Source organism: Dipodomys merriami, unplaced genomic scaffold, assembly GCF_024711535.1.
Source record: "Dipodomys merriami isolate MVZ:Mamm:240054 unplaced genomic scaffold, mDipMer1.0.p SCAF_204, whole genome shotgun sequence".
NCBI classification, from domain to species: Eukaryota; Metazoa; Chordata; class Mammalia; order Rodentia; family Heteromyidae; genus Dipodomys; species Dipodomys merriami.
In genome coordinates, this window is record NW_027203427.1 from 1,498,723 (window position 1) to 1,524,874 (window position 26,152).

At 38.6% G+C, this 26,152-nt stretch overlaps 1 gene segment (V, D, J or C); it reads left to right on the forward strand.

Annotated features, from left to right (window-relative positions):
• Positions 1 to 2,460: 2,460 nt before the first annotated feature.
• LOC138833341 (immunoglobulin kappa variable 1D-33-like) lies at positions 2,461 to 3,273 on the forward strand. The segment is given in 2 exon segments: positions 2,461 to 2,542; positions 2,663 to 3,273. Coding segments are annotated over 2 exon segments (378 nt in total).
• The last annotated feature ends 22,879 nt before the right edge of the window (positions 3,274 to 26,152 follow it).

Here is a 26,152-nt window from a genome sequence, read left to right on the forward strand (position 1 = left end):
TCCAATTGTGTTATTTGAAGCTCATATTCACCCTTTGCTGCAACCTTACTTTTCTAAATTTTATTTTATTGTAAAAATGCTGTACAGAGGGGTTACATTTACATGAGGAAGGCAGTGAGTACATTTCCTGTTGAACATTGTTACCTTTTCTCAAGTTTTTCTCCTTCTATCCTTTACCTCCCCCACCACCCTCACCCCTTCATTCTCCCCAACCCCCCACTCCCCCTGAAGTTATAAAGTTCATTTCCCATATTCTCTCTTGTGAATATGTTGCAATGTCTCATCCTATATCTTTGTTTCACAATTTTGTTAGTCCTCTTCCCCTCCCTAAATTAGACAAATGTATATACAAGATGCAGGGTATCAAAATCAAGTACAGTAACAACAGGGGATATACCATAAGGGGAAGAACATATGAAGGAAACAAAATAATCACATAGTACATTAAAAATAACAATAAAGAAAAACCTGTTGTGTCCATTTCTTGGGTTTCATTTCACTTAGCATCATGTTATATGGTCACATGTACCTGGATTTTTGAGCTTTTTCTGCTCATCTGATAAATTGTCCAATACACACATGAATTATTATAAATGAGGGAAACCATGGAACCTATATTTCCTTGGGTCTGGCTTACTCCACCTTAGATCTTTGGGACTGACTGTCTTTTTTTGCCAGTCCTGTACTGGAGCTCAGGGCCTGGATGCTACCCCTGGCCCTCTCTGTGCTCAAGATTAGTGCTCTACCACTTGAGTCACAGCATCATTTCTGGCTTTTTCTGTGTACATGTTACTGAGGAATTGAACTGAGTGCTTCATGCATACCAGGCAAGCACTCTACCACTAAGCCACATTCCCAGCCCAGGACTGACTGTCTTATTTCACAATTAGTCAGGTGATTCTTTCTCCATCCTCACATCCACTCTTCTTTCACCTGCAACTGGGAGCTATTCTTCTAATTGTTCTTCTCTCAAACCCACGTCAGAGGAATGATAATCTAGAGAACTTGTCTGCACCAGGAGTGCATGTTAACATAAGCCAGGTCCAGCATTAAAGCTTCACTCATTATGTGGAGGGGTGAGAAGAAAACATGAATTTATTTCTAAAATCTGCTTTGGCTCCAATAGTGTGTGAAATAGTTCAGTGAACAGGGTTGCTATAGGAACCTGTCATGTAGGCCCTGGTACAGATGGACTCTGACTTTGGCAATGCATGGTCTGTGAGCTACTGGCCTTTGGGTTGCAGTGTTATCTTTGTGCACCTGCAGCAACTGCTTGGACTCACAATAAGATTGTGGATTCATTGTCAAGCAAATGTCCTGTCTGTGTCTTTCCAGTTGTGACATCCAGCACTAGGGTGAACAGCTTCCTCACATGCTGGACTCCAGGTGGGAGCCTTCCTCATCATACTCTGGATTTATCACCTGTGGCATTTTACCTTGTCTTCTCTGGGATTTGCAGCTCCAGTGTCCCACTTCACACGTCACTATGCTACATGTCATCCTTTCAGAGCTTGCTTATATCATAAACTCTAAGTTCAATCAATGAAAACTTATTTAATTACAAATTCCATTAAATGGGAGGTGCTGTAGGAATTTACAGTTTTAAGAGGCAGAGTAAATTGAAGTTTAGTTCAGCTTCGGTTTACAGAATAGCTCAGGTTCTCAGGAGGAATAACTTGGATTAAGAACAATAAGGCATGAATGTCATCAAGACTTTAGGAGACTTGCAGCTCAGAAATGTACAATGTAATAAAGTTATGCCTGTAGCCAGGTCCTTTCAGTATACAGAGAGCCAATGTCTGATGTTAAGTCTACTGGATGATGGTGGTGGGAAAGTACATTCAGAAACAGTGGACAGCAACCTGGAGTTGATAGCAAAACCCAATGGCTAGCCTGTACACCGTACACCATAGCACAATACTGCACATACTTTAATTTCATAGTTTTCATTGTCTTTCATTAAGTCTTAATTGATACTTGTTTATCATCTATTTATTTAACTATCACTCTCTCTATCAACCTACATACCCAAGTAGGTTGAGTAATTGAATGATTGTGTCTATGATTAACAAACGGGTTCAAGGAAACCAAAGACAGAAAATCTGATCTAAATCATTAATTATACATTTTGGAGCCATTTTTGCTTGAAAAAATTGACTTGTATAAAATGCTTTCATGAAAAATGTGTCATGACCCATGTATAAATTAAACTTCATTGTATTTAACCAGAGAGGCATTCTGTCCCCTGAAACCCAGAGAGAAACACATTCTCTTCAGGAACAACAGTGCTACCCTGGTAAGTTTTTTTTTGTATCTTGGACATCACTTCTGGGCTGAGATACTGAAATATGGCATGTTGGTGCAGCTGTGCTGGCCCCTTCCAACCCCTACTGATTTGCATATGCCCAGAGCACAGCCCACTGCCCTGAGCAGTTCTTGAAAGCTTCTCACATCCTGGGCAGGAGTCAGTCCTAGTCAGCACACAGCATGGACATGAAGGCCCCTGCTCAGTTCCTGGGGTTCCTGCTGCTCTGGATTACAGGTAAGGAAGGACTACGCTGAGGATCTCCTCAGTCAGCTGTAGTCAGTGATGCTTGGCTGTTTATGAAGCTTTCTTATAACATGCTTGATTATAGGTATACTTATTGCTTTTCAATGCCAGGTACGAGATGTGACATCCAGATGACCCAGTCTCCATCCACTTTGTCTGCATCTCCTGGAGACAGAGTCACCATCACTTGCCAGGCCAGTCAGGACATTTACTATGGGTTAAACTGGTACCAGCAGCAACCAGGGGGAGCTCCAAAGCTCCTGATCTATAATGCAAACAATTTACAATCCGGGATCCCCTCCAGATTTAGTGGCAGTGGATTTGGGACAGAGTACACTCTCACCATCAGTAGCCTGCAGCCTGAAGACATTGCCACTTATTACTGTCTACAGTATTATGATAACCCACCCACAGTGATACAAGCCATAACATAAACCTCCAAGAAGCAGAAGTGTGAGCCTGGGCTCTCCCAGCTGCTTTCCTCATGCTTCCTCTTTCAAGAGCTGTCCTAGAATCATAGGACAAGAATCTTTCTCAGGATATCCAGGACCAGCGAGCTTCTATATCTCAATCTTTGGAGTAACTGTAATATAGATGTGCGATACTGGCACTGGGCTGAATGTTGAAATATTAAAATGACATTCCAGACTAAAAACATGGAAATACTCTGACTTTATTCAGGTTTTTAAAATCTTGACTAGATATTCACAATGTGCACAGAGAAACTTCGAAGTTATTTCAAAACTTTTATTTTGAGATTTTTCAATACTTCATGCATGAATTTCATCAGCAAGTAAAGACAGTTTGCCACTTCCTTTTTCCTGCTACAGGTCTTTTGTGCTTTTTTCCAATTAGTTTTAGCTTTTCTTATTGCATTTGGAGAACCTCAGTACAATATTAGGTACAGAAGATAATAGTGAACATTTCATACTTTAATACAACTTAAGTGGTAAAATGCTAAATAACTGTATCAATGAGTACAAAGTTTGTTTCAGAGTTTGCCTATTTATTAAAACAGGTACTTTCCATTATTCTGGGCCTGCTGATATGTCATGGATAGCTGTTGACTCTATTAGAAATATTTTTTCACCTAAATGAAGATAGCCTATAGTTTTCCTCTTTAACTCAATCAGAATGATGAACTTTAGAGATAAGTTATCTAATTTAAAAGAGTTTTATACTTGTGGAATATATTTGACTTGATCAACATACATTGCCTGAGAAAAATAAGAAAAACGAGAGAGAGAGAGAGAGAGAGAGAGAGAGAGAGAGAGAGAGAGAGAGAGAGAGAGAGAGAGAGAGAGAGAGAAAGAGAGAGAAAGAGAGAGAGGAGAGAGAAGAGAGAGAGGGAGGGAGAGAAGCAAAGTAGGAGATGGTGTGAATGGAAGGAGAGAAAGGAGGGGTGAAAGGAGGATAAATTTAGTTTATTTCTATTTTCTAGCTCCTAGTCCCACTTAGCAATCAAGCTGAAATTACCAAGAGAAACACCGAATACAAACAACACTGTTGGCACTGGGTATCCAGCCATTCTGTGCTCTCCCCTGCAAGGTTCACTGAAGGTGAGATGTTTCTTGAGCTTAGTCCCTCTGTCCTCCAGACCAGTTCCCACCCAGAATCACAACAGTGTTCCTAGCTCACTGAATCTTCTCTGTTTTAATCTCAAGAATCTAGCAGTCTTGGACAAATATAGAAAAGAGAAATCCCAAGATAAAGCAGATCTTCCTTAAGTCAGATGCCTTCTGATTCTCAGATTGACAAGTGAACATATGTATGCAACTTATGCATCATATTTATGTATATATACCTAATGTATAAGATACAGTACATAATAATTAAATATAAGTTATATAAAATATATTATTGCTTTTTTGTATATATAATGTATTATTAGATATTAGTCTATGATTTTTCTGATTTTCTCTATTTTATTGTTTTCACGTTTTTGTAATGGTGATACATAAAGGGGTTACAATTACAAAAGTAAGGTAATGAGTAGATTTCTTTTTGAATAGTGTCACCCTCTCCCTCATTATCTCCAATGTCTACCCTGCCAACTACTCCCCCAGCCCAAGCTGCGAAGTTCATTTCCAGTATACTGTCTAATAAGTATTATTGTCACATTGTTTTGTTATTATATGCTATGTCATTTATGTATCGTCTTAAGACCAAATTTTTTAACCATAGTACAGGTAAACTCTTCCATTTTATAAAATATTGTCCTATAGATTATAACATTACATGGAAATATATCCAATTAATCATAAGGAATAACTTGGGGGAAAAAACTCACTCTGAAAGAGTTTCTACTGTGAGTATTGAAGTTGCCGCTACTAAATATCATGAGTTAAGTATTAGGGCAAAGGTATACAAAAAGGCGAATTAAGAGCAAGTAAATCACTTAATTTAATTTTTTCCAAGTCTTTCCATTTCCTGACAAATAGGGCAATGCCATTCTTTCTGATGGAGGCATAGAATTCCATTGTGTATGTATACCACATTTTCTTGATCCATTCATCTACTGAGGGGCATCTGGGTTGGTTCCATATCTTAGCTATAACAAGTTGTTATGTGGAAAAATGAATTTTACAACTTTGGTGGGGGGGAGGAGAATTGGGTGGGGGCGGGGGGAGGATGGTAAGAATAGGAAGGGGAAACAAAGGAGGAGGCTGCAATGCTTGATAAGAAATGTACTCATTATCTTGCCCATGTAATTGTAACCCCTCTGTACAGTATTTTCACAATAAAAATAAAAATAGAGCAAGTAAAAAAGACAAATATAGGGCATCTCTCTTTTATAGGCAATGTTTTAACAGTGGATATAGGAGGAGCTAAATTGAGGAGGTGGGTGTGTTGCCATTGAAGAAAATACTTAGGATTATGAGATATATGATCCTGTGAGTGAAAATAGCCAAGGAAAAAATTTGTCCATGGATGGAAGAAGGTAAAATCTCAGAGAAAGATACAGCAATTGTTAAGTTTGTTTTTCAACATATTGTCTTGTACATCTCATTGTTGCAAAGGGTGAACCTGTATGCCTATTTAAATATTTTGTTTTTTCCTTTCTGCTCCCCAAATTATACCAACATCTAATACAGTGAAAACAGAGGTGAGAGAGGGACATACAAAACAACAAAAAAATCACATGGTACCTTGTAAATCGATTAGAAACAATAGCAAGAAAGAAATGTTGTGCCTCCATTGCAGGACCTCACCAAAAAAGACCACAGTCAGAAGTTCCAAAATGCAAAAGCAAGGCTTTATTCAGGCAGGCCTCAGCTTGGGCTTTGTCCTTCACACCGACACAGCAGAGCATAGGAGGAAGCCCTGAGCTGAAATTTTACAAGGCTTATGAAGGCAAAAATCACAAGGTTATAGCAACCAGATGCAGGACATTCCAGGGTGATAAGGGCCATCTGGACATTTCAGAGCAGTTAAAGTTTAGCAGAGAGTTTTCTGGCTAGTTGGATTCGGATAAGCTGTTCTGCTAGCTGGTCTTGGTTTTCTCACAGGGTCTGTTTATCTTGGGCCAGCTTAGTCATCTCCTGGAGTTTGTGGGGGTCTAAGGTCAGCTATAGTACAAAGAGGGACCTAACTTCAGAGCAGTTTCAGCACAAACAAGTCAGCTTGTGGAACTCAGGTGGGCCCTGGGTTAATATGAACAGCAGAATGGCCACCTCTTCGAAACGAAGCCACTTTTAACTCTTCAGAAAAAAACCACTTGTGTCCTTATCTTGGGCTTCATTTCACTTAACTTCATCTTATCTGATCATATGCATACAGCTTTTGACCTTTCCTTGATCACAGTTACTGTCATTTGCTCACAGGAGAGGGCCCACTCTCCTGGTGTCTGTTTCCATCTCATCTGACAGTTTGTCTCTCACCACCTCACCCACCAGGATATTTGCATATTACTCCCTAAAGAGGAGCTCCCTTGCAAGTCCAACATAAAAGCTCAGCTCTAAGTTGCCTGGACTGACCAGCACTACTTACTCTCAAAATGAGGTGCCCTGCTCAGCTCCTGGGGCTACTCATGCTCTGGATACTAGGTAAGAACACATTAGAGCTGAGGAAAGGGATGGGGAGGGGCCGAGCTCTGTGGCCATTGCTCTCCATGTTTGTTGCATCCACATATGAGATATGCAGATTTGTCCTCCTGGTTGGAAATGTGACATATATATCTGTGAGATTGAGGAAGATTCCCGAAGGACCAAGGACCTGTGCTCTGGTTACAACTAGATAGTGGGATGGTGCTGGCAAATTATAGAGGTCCCTTACAGGTATGATTTAGAAGGATCAAACTCTGTGTGTGTGTGTGTGTGTGTGTGTGTGTGTGTGTGTGTGTGTGTGTGTGTGTGTGTGCTCATTGTGTATTTTATGAACATTTTGAGGCATAAAACAAAAATTTTAAAATATAGCATGAAATAAGAAAAGATGCTTATGAAAATATCCTATGATGCTTATAATTAACTGTGTTCACTTCTCTCATTATTTTAGGGTCAAGTGGGGATTCTGTATTGACTCAGAATCCAGGTTTGCTCACCCTCACCTTGGGAGAGCCAGCCTCCATCTCCTGCAGTTCTAGTCAGAGTCTTCTGCAAAGAAATGGAAACACCTATCTGAATTGGTTCTTGTAGAAGCCAGGCCAGTCTCTACAACTCTTGATCAATAGGATCTCCAGCCAATATCCTGGGGTCTCAGACAGGTTCAGTGGCAGTGGATCAGGCACAGATTTCACACTGGCAATCAGCAGGGTGGGGCTGAGGATGTTGGAGTTTATTATTGCTTTCAACATACACATGGTCCTCCCACACTGATATAACCCTGAACTAATACCTTCCTTCTGAGTGAGACAGCTGTGCTCCTGTGTTGCTGTTCTGGGAAATCAGTAGAGCAAATTGTGGAAGTCTACCAATAAAGAAAATTGTGTTGTTATGATGAAAGTGACTGAGTCGAGAAGAAGACAGTTTGATAATTATACTACATACAATCTAAAAAGACTAGTAGAACAATCATAAAAGTACACATATCAAGAGACTTCAGATAAACCATTAGGTATTTAATGAAAAAACTGTTTCACAAGCTATTTATTTATATTTTAAATATAATTATAATAATTATAATGTAATGGTATAATTATACTATATTACATATAAACAAATTATACATATATGCATTTACATATTTATTTATTATATATTATATTTATATTTATAGCTGTTTATAGCTATCCAGCTTATAGATATCAAATGTTGCATGTGATTTATTTTTCATCTGTAATGAAAGTTAAAATACTTCCATCAAGATGTGGTCCTGCTCCACAACTATAGAGCATACTGTTATTTCTGTTTAGAAGCTGAAAATCCAGTTGTGTCTTTTCTAGCTTCTACTCTTTATTCGCCTGATCATCATTGCCTGATCATCAAGCTCTTATTAGTGTTTGGTTACTGTCTCTTAGCTGGAACAGACTGAAGAAGATACAGTACTGGACTCTGCACTCTGGTCTCTGGCTTTCTGTATCCTGGGCTCTGGCTCTAATTAAGACAGTTGATAGGAACTTCTGTCTATCCACTCTTTCTCATCACAGTCAGCAGAAACTGAAATGGTAATGGCAAAGAATAAAATTATGGAAGGTTTATTTGCTCTTCCCTCAAGAGGGAAGGCAGAAAGCTTTGTGACACTTGTGTGTATTCGAAAACCCAAGAGCACTGAGTTAGCCTTTGCCTGACTGACCCTCGCTGGATCTAAGCCATCTTTTATCATAAAGTGGCCATCACATCATCAAACGCTCTCTGCAGTACTGATGTTTTGATCTGCAATTTGTTGTATCCCATGCCACACATTCTAGTGACAATTGTTGGGTCCAACTGGTCTGGAAGTGGATATTCTGGATATAGACAGCCTTCCTCAACTTGATCAAACCAGGGGTGTACCATGATTTGATGTATATCCAGCCTCTGTTGCGGGTCTATTGTTCAGAGCTGCCAAAGGATGTTACATCCTTTGGTAGTCAGGTGAGATGGCATATTCTACTTGCCCTCTACAATTTCTGCACATGGCTGATTAGAAGCATTTCCTTTAAATGGGAAATTTCCTGTAACCATAAACAACAACATGGTGCCCAGGCACCAGACAGCTACCTTAAAGCCATTTTTTGTTTTTTTTTGCCAGTTGTGGGACCTGAACTCTGGGCCTGGGTGCAGTCCCTCAGCTCTTCAGCTCAAGGCTAGCACTCTACCACTTGAGCCACAGCACCACTTCTGGCTTTTTCTGCTTATGTGGTGCTGAGGAATCGAACCCAGGGCCTCATGTATGCAAGGCAAGCGCTCTACCACTGAGCCACCTTCCCAGCCCCCCATTATATTTTTGTTGCAGGTATATTTCAAGGACACGGTACACATAGGCACCATGAATTTCTGTGAGCCACTGACCTGGGGCAATCCTTGTGCTTAACTCAATGCCTGACCTTGGCATTGCATTTCCATACAGTAGGATGTTGTCAGGCTTTAGGTTGAGGTGTGCAATCTGATTCAGATGAAAGCACTGCATAGAACTTACTATCTGCTTTATAAACTTCCTGGCTTCATTCTTTAAAAAAGCAGCCAGATGATTCAATACACATTTGGAGGTTTCCTTTGGTGGCAATCTCCATCATCAGGTAGACATATTCCTCTCCCTGGATCACTTGGTATACCCTGACCATGTGAGGGAGATTCAGAACCTTAACAATTTCCACCTAATTTTCCACCAGCATGGGGTACTAAAAAAAGACAGTGAAGTGTGTTGAAACCTTGTAATAGTGTTCACAGTTCCCAAAAGTCTGAGACTGAGGCCTTTTCAAGTGGGACAATATTCACAGCCCTACCTGATCAACCTCTGTAACTTTATTTGAGAAATAATGACAAGAGAACATCATTAGTGTTTAAGTGTATCTTGTATCTAGTTCTGTCATCTTGGTTGTTTTGTTGTAATGAGCCTTTCTGAGGCCTAGAACTATGACATTGCACAGTGTAGGTCTTAGAACATTCTCTAGTGTCCATCAGTGTCAGTGTGCATTTCTCTCCCATGGTATAAAGTCTTTTACCATGACAATCTCAGTTCCATCTGAGAAACCAAAGGATGAAGGTGGAAAGCTGTGAGCTCACTGATATATCTTAATAGGAAAAATATAGGTCTGGAATGTATATGAACAAATGGAAAATCTTTAAATCATGTATGGAACTTCTAACAGGTATAGTTAACCCAACATTTATTTATACTTGTAATATTTTGTAGAATACTAATCAGAATCACATCAGAGTTGATTCTGTTCTCATCTCTGTCCAACCATTTTACAATGGTTCAGAGTGGCACTGTTCTGATGTCTAATCTTGTCATGGCTTCACATTGTGCAAATATGTGGGTCCACAGGAAAGAAATAGTAAATGTTCACTGTGCCTCCCATGTGGTACTGATGCTGGGGATTGGCAGTCTACTGCCATCATTACTTTCCATCTCAGAATTTGGCAAACTGGGTGATGGGCCTGGAGCTCACTTGGAAGTATTTCCAGACATTGTCAACAAAATTTCATCATAATATACTATTGGAAAAATGAGAAATTACATTAAATATTTCCAGTAAACATTTGATAAATAGTGGATAATCTTTCTTGAAAAACACATAAACCAGATAAACCCACATAGTGAATATAATGGGGGAATGTTCATTTACCTAAATATATATAACTACTGCTACTGATTTTTCCCCCAAATCAGAAATATACTCATCATCACTGAGCACTTGGTACAAATGCAAGATAGCTGATCCTTCTTAGTCCCAGGAATGACAGTCTGCATTTTAACAAGGTAGAAAGTATCCAGGGAATGTTCTGCAATCCACCCTTCAGGAGCTTTTTGCCTCAGCAAATGAAACCTTTTAGGAAAAATGTTGGAATTTGGACTTGATATTCCCCCAGCTCTGTTCTTTCTTCTAAGGATTATTTTGTTCCATATGAATTTTGGGGTTGCTTCTTCTATTTCATTGAAGAATGAGGTTGGAATATTGATAGGTATCGCATTGAATTTGTAGATAGCCTTTGCAGTAATGCCATATTCACGAAGCTAATCTTCCCAACCCAGGAGCATGGAAGGTATTTCCTCTTCCTTAGTTATGCTTTTAATTTCATTTCATTTTTGATTGTAGAGGTCCCTCAATTCTTTAGTTAACTCCTAGATATTTTATTTTTTGTAGGGTAATTACAAAAGGAGTTGCTTTCCTGATTTCAGCCAAGCTCTTCTCATTGTTGGCATACAGTAAAGCCATTGATTTTTGAGGGTTAATTTTATACCCTGCTACTTTACCAAAGTATGACATGATATTGCCATTTACCAAAACTTATTCTTATTTCTATATTCTCACAAGAACCGCTTTTGGATTGTGTATTAGTTTCTGATAAAAACAATAATCACAATTTCTGGAACTAGTTAGTGTCATTGCAATTACATATCATGCCATTCACAGTAAAAGAATATTTAAATAATCAGGGAAATAATCTGTTCAGTCAGATTTTTTAATGCCAAGGAAAAAGATTCTATTTTTCAGTATCATTGTATACCTGTTCACAAAATAAACACAAAGAAAAACATACAGGAAGGATCTGGCAACACAACTCTTTAGAATATATATTTTGTTTTTTTTTATATTTCAATAAGTCTTACTCATTAAGCAATACACAAATTGGTTTTTGATTTATGTTAAAAGAATTTAAAAAGAAGAACCCTCTTATTTAGGTTTTAGGCAAATTGATAGATAAAATGATGGTAGAAACTTCCTAGTTTGCATTTAAATATCACAGCTTTAATGATCCTCCAATAAATCAAGTGTTTATTTATAGGTAAAGGTAAATCATTCCTGAATTACCTTAGGAAATCATTGTTTTCACTACATGCAAAATATAAGAATATTTTCTTTTAAAATATGTGATTTCCTGTTTAATTAAATCTGTAAGACATGACAAGTACAATAGAAGAGTTATAGAATATATATTTCTACAAACACACTATGAAGTGTGATGACCCTGTACACACAGCTCTGAGCTGGACACTCACTGGAACCGTGCACAATGTGACAGCCCCAAACACAAACTCCCAAGATAGCCTAAGATTCTCAATGTAGCAGCAGCAGCTGCAAAGCTCAGAGGACTACAGGGAAACAGACTTGGCTCAGGGGCAAATGGCTTCAGAGTCTTGAGAGAGTCATGGGAAGCCTGTCACAAGCACTGGGCAGCCCTCATGCAAACACAGGAACCAATACTTGGCCAAAATAACCTGGTAGCCTCTTCTTTCCTCTGTATTAAGAGCCTATTTTAGGAGGAAGTGGCTTAAGTTCTCCTTAAATGTCATAGCTACCATCGCTAACAGGGAAGATCTGTCATAACCTCCGGAGGGGACCTGACATCACTGCTGCTATTTGGTCCACTAAGGGCACTAACTCATGCCTGTTCCGGGTATCTGTCACTCTCGTAGCAGGAGATGAATTGTGACCATAGATGAACCAAACATTAGAACTTCAGAATACTGGAAATAAGTAGTGACTGGATGGGAGAAATAGATTTACAAAAATATTAGCATATTCTACGATGCTACTTTCAATAACACAGACTATACATAGAAGATCATAATGGAAAGGATTCAATCTTTAATTATTTACAAGTACAAAAAAACATATCTTCAAGACATAAAATACATTACACCACCAACAACATAATATATTTTTCTTATACAAAATTCATTTTTATTAATGATTATGTGTATTTACTAAAAATTGTTAATAAAATTAAAAACAAAGACTCAAATTGTTTTCATTGATGAAAAAGGATGAAAGCACAAATCAATAAAAAAAAGCAACCTGAAATTTTTACAAATATAATGGGGGAAGCATTACATTTATTTTATTTTTTTTACTGTTATTGTAAAAATGATTTATAGAGGGGTTACAGTTACATAAGCCAAGTAAAGACTACATTTTTCATACAGTGCCTGTATATCTGATTTATAAAGTTGGTGTAAGAAGAAATCAAAAGGCATATTAAAAATATCATGTCAAAAAATGCAAGTGCTAAAATAAAATATTAAAACTTATGAGTTTCAAAAACATGGTTAGAGTAAAAATTTATAACCATGACTGCATACTTAATAATAGAATTCTCAAAGTAAATTTATATTTGGAAAATTACCTTTAACAAACTCACCTTTGTAATAGCTGAGATTTGTTTCATGCTGCAAGAATCATTACCACCTACAATATCTACCATAGTTTCAAAAGTTAGCTGGGAGCAAATGGTTTACATCTGTAATCCTAGACTACTCTGGATGCTGAGATCTGAGGATGACATTTCGAAGCCAACCCCAAATTCAGGCAGAAAAAAATGCATGAGAATCTTTTTTGCGGGGGGTGGAGGGTGGGGGAAGGGGTTGTTGGCCTGAGGCCTAAACTGAAGGCCTGGTTGCTGTCCCTGAGCTTTTTTGCTCAAGGCTACAACACTACCACCTAAACCACAGCTCCATGTCCACTTGTGAATTCTATGAACTTTTCTGATTAAGCTAATTTCAAACCACAAATGACCCACTGGAATGTAAGACTCTTATCTCCTCCAACAAATGATCAAAAAGCTGGTAGTGAAGATGTGGCTCAACCTTGAGGGAAAAAGCTAAAGTATAGCACCAGTGCTGGCACAAAAATTAAATCAAGTGACAAGGTTGGGAAAACTACCTAAAGAGATTCAAAGAGAAAAGTGGACAACCTGAACACTGTATTTACCGGGTTTCCATCTTCAGGCCCGGATCCCCTCACAACTGAGTGACAGTGGTTAAACAATGATGTCACTCTTAGCAGCAGCAGCCAGGAGATCCAGGGACTGTGGGACAGACTATGCTAATAATTATCATACTAATCGCCATAATAATATTAATGAATATTATTGTTAAAATGTGCTGTCTCACATAACCAATACCAGCAGCACATGTGTGTTTAAATTTAAATTTTACTCTAATTATAAATTATACATTGCAGTTGCATTCATTATATTTCAACTGCTTAATAGCCATATGCAACTCATGACTGCTGTACTAGACAGGTCAGATATAGGCATTGTCATAGCAGAAAATTTTTGGAAGATATTGGCCTAATTTACAGAGGTAGAAATTATCCACCTAAGAGGGATGATAGGAGTAGAACACAATTTAATATGTGACAATTGACACATGTATGCTACTGGTAGGGTCTTGTCACTACTCACAGCTTATAGGTGGAGTGACAATTTTGTATGAACAAAGAATAATGAGAATGTTAAAAGAGGTGACATTGATCAAGATATATGTTGCTGTTTTTGTTTTCTTTTCCTTTTGTTTTGCTTGTATTTGAAGAGTAAGGGAGGGTACATAAAATATGGAACAAAGATGAACAAATACAGCAGTGATACACACTGGACACTATGTGGAAAATGAGCTGGATAAATTATGGGTGGAGATGGGAGGGAAAGACTGGGAAAGGGAGACAGAAAAGGAAACATGGTTCACAGAGAATTGTACTCATTATTCTTATCTGGTTCATGTAACTGTAACCCCTGTATATTTCAACTCTACAATAACAATAAAATACTATAAAAAGATATAGTGTATTCTTTAACTGCTTGTTAAATGGCAAGTCCTTTGTATCACTACTTAAAGACAATAAAAAACAAACAAATATAGTGAAAACAAGGGTTATACCATAGGGGAGGGAAATACTCATAACCTTGCCCATGTAATTATAACCCCTCTGTACAGTATTTTCACAATGAAAATAGTTGAAATTAAAAAAAAAAGAAAATAAACAAATATAACTATGTAATTGAATAAAATAAGCATTTTTTCCTGGCAGAAACAAATATTCCCCTATCCCTAGAAATATTAATTTGATCTTTTAGTGTTCCAGATAAAGATTCATATCTTTCCAACTCTCTGGGTAGATATACCTTGTAATAACACTGGAGACTTATAGTATGTGTGCATGTATGTGTGTGCACTTTTGTGTGCATACAGGTGTGAAGGGAGACATGGGGAAATGGAGAAAGGTGAGGATGGAAAGAGACACTGCAATGAATGTAAAGAGGGACTGTGTGTTTAGGTATGGACACCAGAAGGAGGGGAGAGGACAGGAGATGGCAATAGTGGTATTTTAACTGAAATACAGTATGTGAACATCATCAATATAAAACATCAGAAGTAAATAGTAGGGGAAAATACCCAGTGGTAAGTATGAGCAAATAAATTGTATGCATGTATGTATGGAGGTTTAAAAATGAACTCCTTTGGACAGATAATATATGTAAAGGGAGATGAGAGGAAATGGGAGAAGAGGAGGGAATGAGGATTCATAAAATCTAGTTTCTTTAATCTTACAAAATGCAATTTTACATTATGACCATTAGATGGCACATCTGACACTGCTCACACAAAGCTCCCTATAAGAAATACTAGGGTGGAAATAGTACTATGTCTGCTGTCACTAGTGACACCCACTGGAACGCTGAACAGAGCAACAGCCCCAAACTTAAACTTGCAGTTAAGTAGCTTCTCCTATCAGGATGGATTTGGGGGTGAAAGTCTCTGCCCTTGCTGATTCTGAGACTGGAAGCTTGGCATTGTCTCTATCCCTGCATTCTGTATGGCACCAAAGCTGTCTCTAAAGGAAGGAGTTGTGTCCCCTGTGTGTCCTTATGGAGAGTGACCTGCAAGGAGGAAATGAATGTTAAGAATGCAGTCATAACATCCAATGCATGTCCTAAAACTTAAGACAATTGAGGAAAGAGGTTGTTTGGGAAAGATGGGAAAGAATGATGAAAAGGGTGATATTGAATAAGATGCATTGTGTTCATAAACTGCTTTATTGAATGGCAACTCACTTGTACAACTATTAGAGGTAATTTTAAAAAGAGAGGAAGTATAGTGAAGAGTGACTTCCATATCACCAATGTCATTAGAAGAAAACATTCCAAGACACTCTTTCTCTAGTCTTCTTCACAGGCAACAAGCCTGTAAGGACATGACAAGAATGTGAATCATCAGGACAGTCAGGAATCTTGGATTTACCCAACTTCTAGAAAATTAATCCCAGTTGATTAGTAAACCTTTCTCCAGGTATTCTGGTTCCTTATTGCACACAAGGCAAACTATTATACCAAAAACCAGCATTGCCTGAGTAGGATCAGCCTTAGGAGTTGACTTTGGGACACAGAGTCCCTAACTTTGTGATTCTCCATCCTGAAGCTTTGACCTTGGTAAGAAAGGACTATTGAAACTCCAGATCCAGTGTGTCTACATTGAGCATGACTGTATCCTTGTGAATGAAGATATTTTCCTGTTTGGTTATCTGAACAGAATGACATTCACTAAATAGCCTGCTTGAACAGTATTGATTTTTGTTCTCACACTTAGATATCAGTGAACAAGTTATGTGGTTCTTATATCCAGCTTTCCTCCCTGCTTCCCAGGATGTGGATGATCAGCAAGATGATTAACAGCATCCTACACAGAATCCAAGTTTTCTCATTCTGGGAGAGAGGGGATGCTGCCTGTTTGTTTCCCTTTGTAAACAGGAGCTTGAATCTGAGGATCTCTGCCAGGCTTTTGTGGCATACATAGAATCTAGGATCATGATATTAGAGGGGGTCATGTCTGCCCATCTGAGAGTTTTGACCATTTCTTTTCTTTCTTTATTTTTTGTCAGTCTGGGAGCTTGAACTCTGTGCCTGGGTACTGTCCCTGAGATTTTCAGGTCAAGGCTAGAGCTCTACACTTTGAGCCACAGCGCCACTTCTTGACTATTTCATATATTACTTTTTAAAGTGTAATCATACCTGTTATTGATAACACTTGTTCCAGGTTTCCTACAGTAAAGTCATTAAGTGCAGGTCAGAAAGGTGAGGGAAGGAGGGGAGACTCTGCAGATATGCAGCCCTGAAGGGATCATATGCAGTCACCATGTCCAGTTGTGGGAGGTGAGAGGGAGCTGCAGTATCAGTGCGGTCCCCAGCAGGTCCCCAGAGCCCTCTGCAATGAGCAGGTCACTCTTAAAGGACACAGATTTAGTCCTGAGCTTCATGATGCTCAGGCATAGAGTGAGCAAGGGCTACATGGTGATATGCACATTGTGCGTTAGAGAATTTTCTCAGTGTCAAAATTCAAAATGACTTACACAATTAAAAGCATGCTTATTAATGTATTAATTTAACAGGTAATTTACCACATATAAATAATACATGTATAACTTCTGCATTGATTTGTGATGTGCTCCTCAATGTTCTGATAAGAAGGGACTCCAGTGGATTTAAGGTTCTGTCTTGAGGACCCTGCTGACTTTCCACATTATCCCAGCCCCTCAGAATCAGTGATAAAAGCCCTGGATCATCCTTTCACAGAGTCAGCCCTGCTCTGAAGGCTGGGTCTCTCAGACTTTCACCTTAGTCCCAGATGTCATTCAGGTTCATAGCCCAGACTATAAGCACTTTCCTTTCCTGGATGTGGTTTTCCCCTCCAGCGTAGACTTCAGCCTCATCTCCCAGGCACATAGCTCCATCTGTCATAAACCATGGCCCTGTATGCCTGCCCACAACTTTGATTTGAGGCTAGTATTCGAACTCTTCCATATATTGCAGTACCTGAAGTCTGTGTGGACTTGAAGTTCACAAGCCACATGTCCACACTTGCTGAAGTGAGCCCTGGAGCATATATCATGGGAATTTAATGTGATATCCTCAGAGCCTGGCTTCTTTTAACCATACAAGAGTAGAGGCTCTCAGGATCTCTCTTCCTCATCCAGTTAATGTCCCTTATAATGTACTAGGTAGCCTTCACATCTACAAAATAGCTAGCTGCCTTCTCCTTGTTTTCTTTAGCATCAGCTTTGTCCCGAAGTGCATAGTGGAGAGAGCAAATCTCCCCCAGACAAAGGCAGTAGAAGATACACAGTGACCATATGATATGATTGGAAGTAAAATTTCAGAGGAGTGGCAAGGATGTGTAAACCTTGTTAACAGGATTATACATCATAGTCAAAAGAAGAAAGAAGAACATTGTAGAAAACTTGAAACAGTTATGCTAGCATGTAGTGCAGTGAGCTCTAATGTTTAAGAAGGTGAAGGTGATGAAATCACTACTCTCGTGACATTCTTGTAATGAATGGTTTTGAAGAGGCCTCTGAGTGGCCAATGATTTGCCCATGGGCTACTGCAGCAGAGCAGTGTTATCTTTATGCATCACTATCTTAGCTTTGTTATGTGCCATGAGAGTACTCTGCTCATCATTTCCAGTTCTGACATTGTGCACAATGGGATGAAGTTAGTTCACATGCTAATCTCCATGTGGGGAAAACACCTTCATGTCACTCTAGCTTCACTGTCTGTGGTCACTTGTCCTTGATTCTCTGTGTTGAAGATGTTCTCTCCACACTGTATGGATCTACTTCCTGCCCCAACTTTAGCCTTGTTGCATTGTATCCATTCTGTATCTGGATCACACAGACTAAACATAGTAAAAACTGCTTTCCTGTTGGTCACTGGTAGCTCATGCCTATAATGCTAGTTACACAAGAGGCTGAGATCTGAGGATTGATATTTGAAGCCAACATTGGTAAAAACAAATCGTTTAAACAGGGATACAGGTGGACCTATTGCAACAATGAGAGGTACAAGTCGTTATGTCCAAAACGAACTTTACAACTTTGGTAGCAGGGGAGGAGGGTTGGGTGGGGAGGAGGGAGGAGGTTGAGATAGGAAGGGGAAACAAAGGAGGAAGCTACAATGCTTGATAAGAAATGTACTCATTATATTGCCCATGTAATTGTAACCCCTCTGTACAGTATTTTCACAATAAAAAAATTAAAATAAAAAAATCTATGAGACTCTTTTTAAAAATTTTATTGTCAAGGTGAGGTACACAGGGGTTACAATTATATAAGTAAAGAAGGAAGTGCATTTCTTGTGATAATCTTACCTCCAATGAAACACCAAAAACCTGGAATTGAAGCTGGGGCTTATGTTCCTTGAGAGCAAAAGCTTAGGGACTGACTTCAAGCCCAGGCAGAGCACACAAAATATTGCTTTATTTAGGACCTAAAAGATATGGATGTTGGTTTAGAGGACACTCCAGCTTCTGAGAAGGAAGTGTTTCCAGTAATTAAGAAAGAACACACACATATCCTCAAAAGCTTAGTAAATATCTGGCACACAAATGCATGATACACACAAAACTAGATGAGGAGACATGTCTTTTCCTAAGTATTAAGGGGAAATGTATCATGTGAACCATCATTGAGGGAGGCAATGTTTAAGTTTAAGAGCATTCAGAATAGAAGGAGGGCAGCCATTCATAAACAGTGCCTGGGGCACCAATGCAAAGACCAGTGGACAGTCCATAAAACTCAGAGCATTTTACTTTATTGCATATATTTTATTTTATCTTCCATTAAACATTTTGAAATCTATCCCTCCCCAGCTGCTCACCAGCGCTTACAAGCCAAGCCGGCTCCAATGGTACCTCCAACACCTGGCCCATAGCAGGTTTTAAAAAGAAACTTAATATAGCTTTTGAAGATTTTTGAAAGATTTTGTAAAGAAAAAAATAGGCATTAAAATTTTAAGGTAAGTTTTATTGCCAATATATAATTGTGTCTGAAGTACAATATGATGTTTAGATATGTTCGCATATTTTGCAATGACTTAAAGAGCATAATTAACACATTCATTCATTACATTAAACATTGATTTCTTGTAGTCAAAGATTTTCTTCTTCAGATAATCAAACGTTTTAGTAAAAATGTTATTACAAGTGACATGTTAATATAGTTTGTACTTTCTTTTGTAAAAATACTGTATAGAGGGGTTACAGTTACAGGAGCAAGGTAATGAGTACATTTTCTATGGAGCATTGTTGCTTCCTCCTTTGTTTTCCCCCTACCATCCCTTCCCTCCCACTCCACAATTACCCCCCTCCCCCAGTATGTTTTTAACATACTGTCTTGTATATCTCACTGTTACAATGGGTCAACCTGTATCCTATTTAAGCTTTTTGTTTTGTCCCCTACCCGAATTACAGAAGAGTATATAGAAGGTGCAAGGCTAATACAGAATAGCTTGTGAAAAAGATTTTTGAAAAATAATATTATATGATAAAGTCATTACAAATTTTAAAACAATTACGGATTACCACAGTATAATCTAATTTGAAGTACAATATAATTTTTGTATTTGCACACATTGTGCAATGATCTAAAGGAGTTAATTAACAAGTTAGTTCACCACCTTAAACATTTATTATTTTTGTATAGTGAATTTTTTTCTTCAGGAAATTAGATCTTTATAACAACTTATTTCTACTCATGTCTCAACAATACATCCAACATTGCAATCTAACTATCAGAAAATTAATCTCTTTTTCATGCTGAATATCACATTAATTATTATTATTTCTCAATGCCACTATCAGACCACTTTTGGAAGTCGAATGTAATCATGAATTTGTTATTAACTTAAAAAACATAAAGACAAAATAATAAAAATTTTGTACCTCCATTTTGAAAGGTTTGGATCTAATATTTTTTTGCTTCATCTTCTCAAAATAAACTACTCTCTTATTATTTTTCATTTCTTATTGTTATTGTAGAGGTGATGTACAAAGTGATTACAGTTACATAAGACGTAATAAGTACATTAATTTTTGAACAGTGTCACCCCTTCCCCCATTTTCTCCCTTTTCTTCCTCCTGATCCTTGCCCCAAAAGTTGTGTAGTTCATTTTCAACAGTGTCTAGTGAGTATTACTGCTGCATGTGTTGACCATTTGTCCCACCATTCCTATGTCATACCTTACTCTCTTCAAAATAAAACAAAATTTATATACAAGACAAAGTGTACAGAAAACAAAAACAGCCAGAAAGGAGATTAAAAAATAAAAAGCAAAACACAAAAGAAATAAACCATAATTTTAATTGATCATATGTATACATCCACTGAGGCTTTTTTGTGAAAATATCATACAGAGGGGTTACAATCACATGGACAAGGTAATGAGCACATTTCTTATCAAGCATTGTTGCCTCCTCCTTTGTTTCACCTTCTGGTCCCTTCCCATCTACCCACACTGCTCCCCATTTCCCGAAGTTCCCCAACCCCACCCCACCCCCACTGGTTAAAGTTGTAAAGTTCCTTTTTCACAGTAACGTCTTGTATATTTCATTTTTGCAATGGGTCCACCTGTATCCCTATTTTAAACAATTTGATTTTTACCCTTCCCCTCCACAAATTATATCAACATCAAATACAGTGAAAACAGGGGTTATGCCGTGGGGGAGGGACATACAAAGCAACAAAGAAATCATCTTATAAGTATGTTAGAAACAATCACAAGAAGGAAAAAAAACATTTGAATCCTATCTTGGGGTCCATTTCACCTAACATTAACTTATCTGACCGTTTCTCCTTGTCTCAGATATATACTAGTTATTGCAAATGAGGGAAACCATGGGACCTATGTTTCATTGGCCCTGGCTTACTTCACTTAATATAATTGTTTCCAAGTCTTTCCATTTCCTAACAAATGGGGCAATGTCATTCTTTCTGATTGAGGCATAGAATTCTATTGTGTATATAACCACATGTTCATGATCCATTCATCTTTTGAGGGGCATCTGGGTTGGTTCCATATCTTAGCTATGGTAAATAATGCTGCTTAAACATAGTCATGCTGGTAGCTTTAGTATGGTCTTGTTTGTGATCATTTGGGTAAATGCTCAAAACTGGGGTTGCTGGGTCATAGGGGAGTTCTATGTGGAGTCTTTTGAGAAACCTCCATACTGCTTTCCAAAGTGGTTGAACAAGTTTACACTCCCACCAACAGTGCATTAAGGTTCCCTTCTGTCCACATCCCCTCCAGCATCTGTTGTTATTAGAGTTCTTGCCTCTTCAGTAAATGGTGCTAGGAAAATTTGTTAATCACTTGTAGAAAACTAAAGCTAGATCCTTATATATCACCCTGCACCAAAGCAACTCCAAATGGATCAAAGACATCGAAGTCAAACAGACACTCTGAAAACATTACAGGATGGAATCAGAGAAACCCTAGGTCTGCTGGGTACAGGCCGAAATTTTCTTAAAAGAGACCCAGAAACACAACAAAACAAAGAAAGTTTGGACAAATAGGACTGCACGAAATTGAAGAGCTTCCCCATGACAAAGGACATAGCTAGCAAGATCAATAGAAAGTCCACAGATGGGGAGATCTTCACTATCCATGCAATGGATTAGGGTCTCATATCTAAAATACACTTAGAACTTGAAAAATTGAATCCCCCCCAACAAATTCTCAAAGAAACAACTGCCCAAGAAATAGGTGGGCTAATGACTTAAAGCGAATGTTCTCTGAAGAGGAAAGGATGGCCAATAGACCCTGTTCCTTTTTCTTTTCTTACACTGTTGCACCAATCTGGCTATTTGCATATTGCTCCCTAAAGAGGACCTTCCTTTTTAAGTCTGAAATAAAGCTCAGCTATGATCTTGCCTTGACCTGTCTAGACTCCTCATTTCACTCCTAAAAATGAAGTCCTTGTCTCAGATCCTGTGGCTGTTAATGCTCTGGATCCATGGTAAGGGCAAAGGGAGGTGAAGAATCAGACAGGGTGGGAGGGTAAGCTCTCATGGACCAGTGGTAATTTATCCATGTGTTAGATGTTCATGGTAGGGCAATGAGGTTTAGGTCTGAGAGAGTGAGGAACAGTCCAGAAAGCTAGAACCTGTGCTTGAGTGAAGACTGTGCTATGTGGGAATACTGCACTTGACTCCTAGAGACACTTTTCTGCTGCAAGAATATCACTGTTAATACTTAGTATTTTAAATTAAAAATCAAATCATGAATATGAATAAGAGGAAACATATATAAAAATAAAAGTAATGCATGCATGGCTCCCTATGTTTATATATAATTTTGCTCTCTGCCTCATTCTAATTTCAGGATCCAGTGGAGATGTTGTGATGACCCAGACTCCAAGGTCCTGGGAGAGTCAGCCTCCATCTCCTGCAGGTCTAGTCAGAGCCTTCTCTATAGCGATGGAAACACCTATTTGAGCTGGTACTTGCAGAAGCCAGGCCAGTCTCCACATCGCCTGATCTATTTGGTTTCCAAACGAGAATCTGGGGTTCCAGACAGATTCAGTGGCAGTGGGTCAGGCACAGATTTCACACTGACAATTAGCAGGGTGGAGGCTGAGGATGTTGGAGTTTATTACTGTTTTCAAGGTACACATGTTCCTCCCACAGTGATACAGCCTTGAACAAAAACCTCCCATCTGGCTGGGTGAGCTGTCCTCATGGCTGGCTGGTCTGGGGAGCAGCCCAGCAGACAGTGTGAGTCTGCTTAGGAGGAAGATATTGAAGTCAATATTAGAGTCACTCTAAATAGAGGTGAAGAGTTTATGACAATATAACAAAATGCAATCTATAACAATCAGGAGAATAATTACCTGAATATAAAGACCAGATAAACCATTAGGTATTTATTGAAAAATGCAATTTTCTCTTCAGTAATATTATGGCCAACCAGAAGTCTAAAAATCAAATGTCTGCTGTGATTATTATTCTCTCTGTGATGAAACTTGTAATACTTCATTTCAGCACAGGCTAGCCTACAACTTTTGCCATGCTTTCTGTTCAGAAACTGCAAACCCAATTTTGCCTTTTCTTTTTTTTTTCTTTTTTCTTTTTCTTTTTTGTGAACATACTGTACAGAGGGGTTACAATTACATGGGCAAGATAATGAGTACATGTCTTATCAAGCATTGCAGCCTCCTCTTTTGTTTACCCTTCACATCCCTTCCCAGCCTCCCCCCCCCTCACCAAAGTTGTAAAGTTCGTTTTTGACATGACAACTTGTACTTCTCATTGTTTTTTTTTTCAAACTCATTTTCCTTTTATTAAAGTCCAAGTTTCCATTACAGGTTTGATACTCAATAAAGGAAAATTTGTTCAAATAAGGTAATATGTCATCATCAGCATTTCCAGGTGACTGTTGACAATCAAGTAGCAGTTCCAATAAGTCTGTGGGAAGCCCATCTGTGGAGGTTTACACCTCGTCAAGGCCCAGTTCCTCAGGCGTGGAGTTTCCCAGTTCATCTAAAGTTGGTCTAAGTTCCTGGATAACATAGGGGTAGATTTCCTTATGAGGTCCTGCTTTGTCCTTAACCACCTCTAGGATGCGAACAGCACTAGCAAAATCATTTAACCGTCTGCATGCCCGCAAAGCAGCATCAATGATTTTGTGTTCTGGAACCAGATCATAGCCAACAAGTGTGTTCATCCCTTTACGCAGTTCCCAGGCATCTATGTCTGGCTTGTTGAAGTATGTCACCCAGCGAGCATCGAACTCCTCATCTGTCTCATGTGACCCATGGGAATAGCAGCGAGCTGACTGGATAGCGGCGGCGGGGCTGAGGGATGGGGCTGAGTGCCACAGGCCTCGGGGACCCGCCCAGACGATGCAACGGTGGAGAGCATCAGCCCAGCATCACGGCGATGGCGGCTCGGTGGTTGAGGCTGCCTACTTCTCATTGTTGCAACGGGTCCACCAGTATCCTTGAGCAACTTGTTTTTCCCCATCTCCTCCACAAATTATACCGACATCAAATATAGTGAAAGCAGGGGTTATATTGTGGGGGAGGGACATACAAAGCAATAAAGAGATAGTCTTATAAATGCGTTAGAAACAAATACATGAAAGAAAAAAAAACATTTAAATACATATCTAAGGGTTCATTTTCCTAACATCACTTTATCTGACCTTTTCTGCTTGACTCATACTTATACTAGATAGCATATAATTTTGAATTAAGAATTTGGATACTATTCTTTATCTACGTATGCATTTTCTTGACTATCTTTCTATCTCTCCATGCTTTATCGCTTTTATAACACTTGTGTCTGGGTAATAATGATCCTTAGTAATCATATTCTAGGAATTGTGTGTCATAAAATCCACTGATACCAAATGCAGAGGAATTATAACATTAACTTGCCTTGGAAATATTTGTCTCTGAGTGACTTATATTAAGAAAAAAACTAGCAAATTTTAGATGATATTTATTAGATTATCATTTTTCTCACAGGAGACACATCCGTTTTTTCCTCACCAGACGCAAACACATGTTCTAGAAACAAAGTGGAAATCTGGGGTCTTTAGGTCTGTTGTTTGTCACTGAGATCTACCAGTCTGCAACTCTACCCAGCCCTGCCCAGCCCTGATGATTTGCATGTGCCCACAGCACAGTCCACTTCTTCATATGCTGCTCACAACCTGTGCAGGAGGTTTTAGTCAGCACACAGCACAGACATGAGGGCCCTTCCTCAACAACAGAGGTCTTGATACTCGGGCTCCCAGGTAAGGAAGGATAATACCAAGGATTTCTCATCCTGCGTTCACAGAGTTGCTTGGCTCTTCATGGTAATATTTGGATAGTAGAATTAATTAAACAGGTAATGTTTTCCATATATCCATTGTCAGGTGCCAGATGTGACATCAAGTTGACACAAGCAACACCCCTGTCTACATTTCTGGAAGACAAAGTTACCATCATTTGCAGCCCCAGGAAATTAGATCTTTATAACAACTTATTTCTGCTCATATCTCAACAATACATCCAACATTGTAACCTAACAATCAGAAAATTATTCTCTTTTTCATGCTGAATATCACATTAATTATTGTTATTTCTGAATGCCATTGTCAGACCACTTTTGGAAGTCGAAAAGAATCATGAATTTTTTATTAACTTAAAAAACATAAAGACAAAATAATAAAGATTTTGTACCTCCATTTTGGAAGGTTTGGAACTAATTTTTTTTGCTTGATCTTTTCAAAATAAACTACTCTGTTATTGTTTTTCACTTCTTATTGTTATTGTGGAGGTGATGCACAAAGTGATTACATTAATTTTTGAACAGTGTCACCCCTTCCCCCATTTTCTCCCTTTTCTTCCTCCTGATCCTTGCCCCAAAAGTTGTGTAGTTAATTTTCAACAGTGTCTAGTGAGTATTACTGCTGCATTTATTGACCATTTGTCCCACCATTCCTATGTCATACCTTACTCTCTTCAAAATAAAACAAAATTTATATACAAGACAAAGTGTACAGAAAACAAAAACAGCCAGAAAGGAGATAAAAAATAAAAAGCAAAAAACAAAAGAAATAAACCATAATTATAATTGATCATATATATACATCCATGGAGGCTTTTTTGAGAAAATATCGTACAGAGGGGTTACCATCACATGGACAAGATAATGAGTACATTTCTTATCAAGCATTGTTGCCTCCTCCTTTGTTTCACCTTCCTATCCCTTCCCATCTACCCACACCTCCCAGTCCCCTTAAAGCCCCTCAGCCCCACCCCTCCCCGGCCAGAGTTGTAAAGTTCGTTTTTCAGTTTTGCTGTATCCCTATTTAAACAATTTGTTTTTTCCCTTCCCCTCCACAAATTATATCAACTTTATATCAACATCAAATACAGTGAAAACAGGAGTTATACTGTGGGGAAGGGACATAC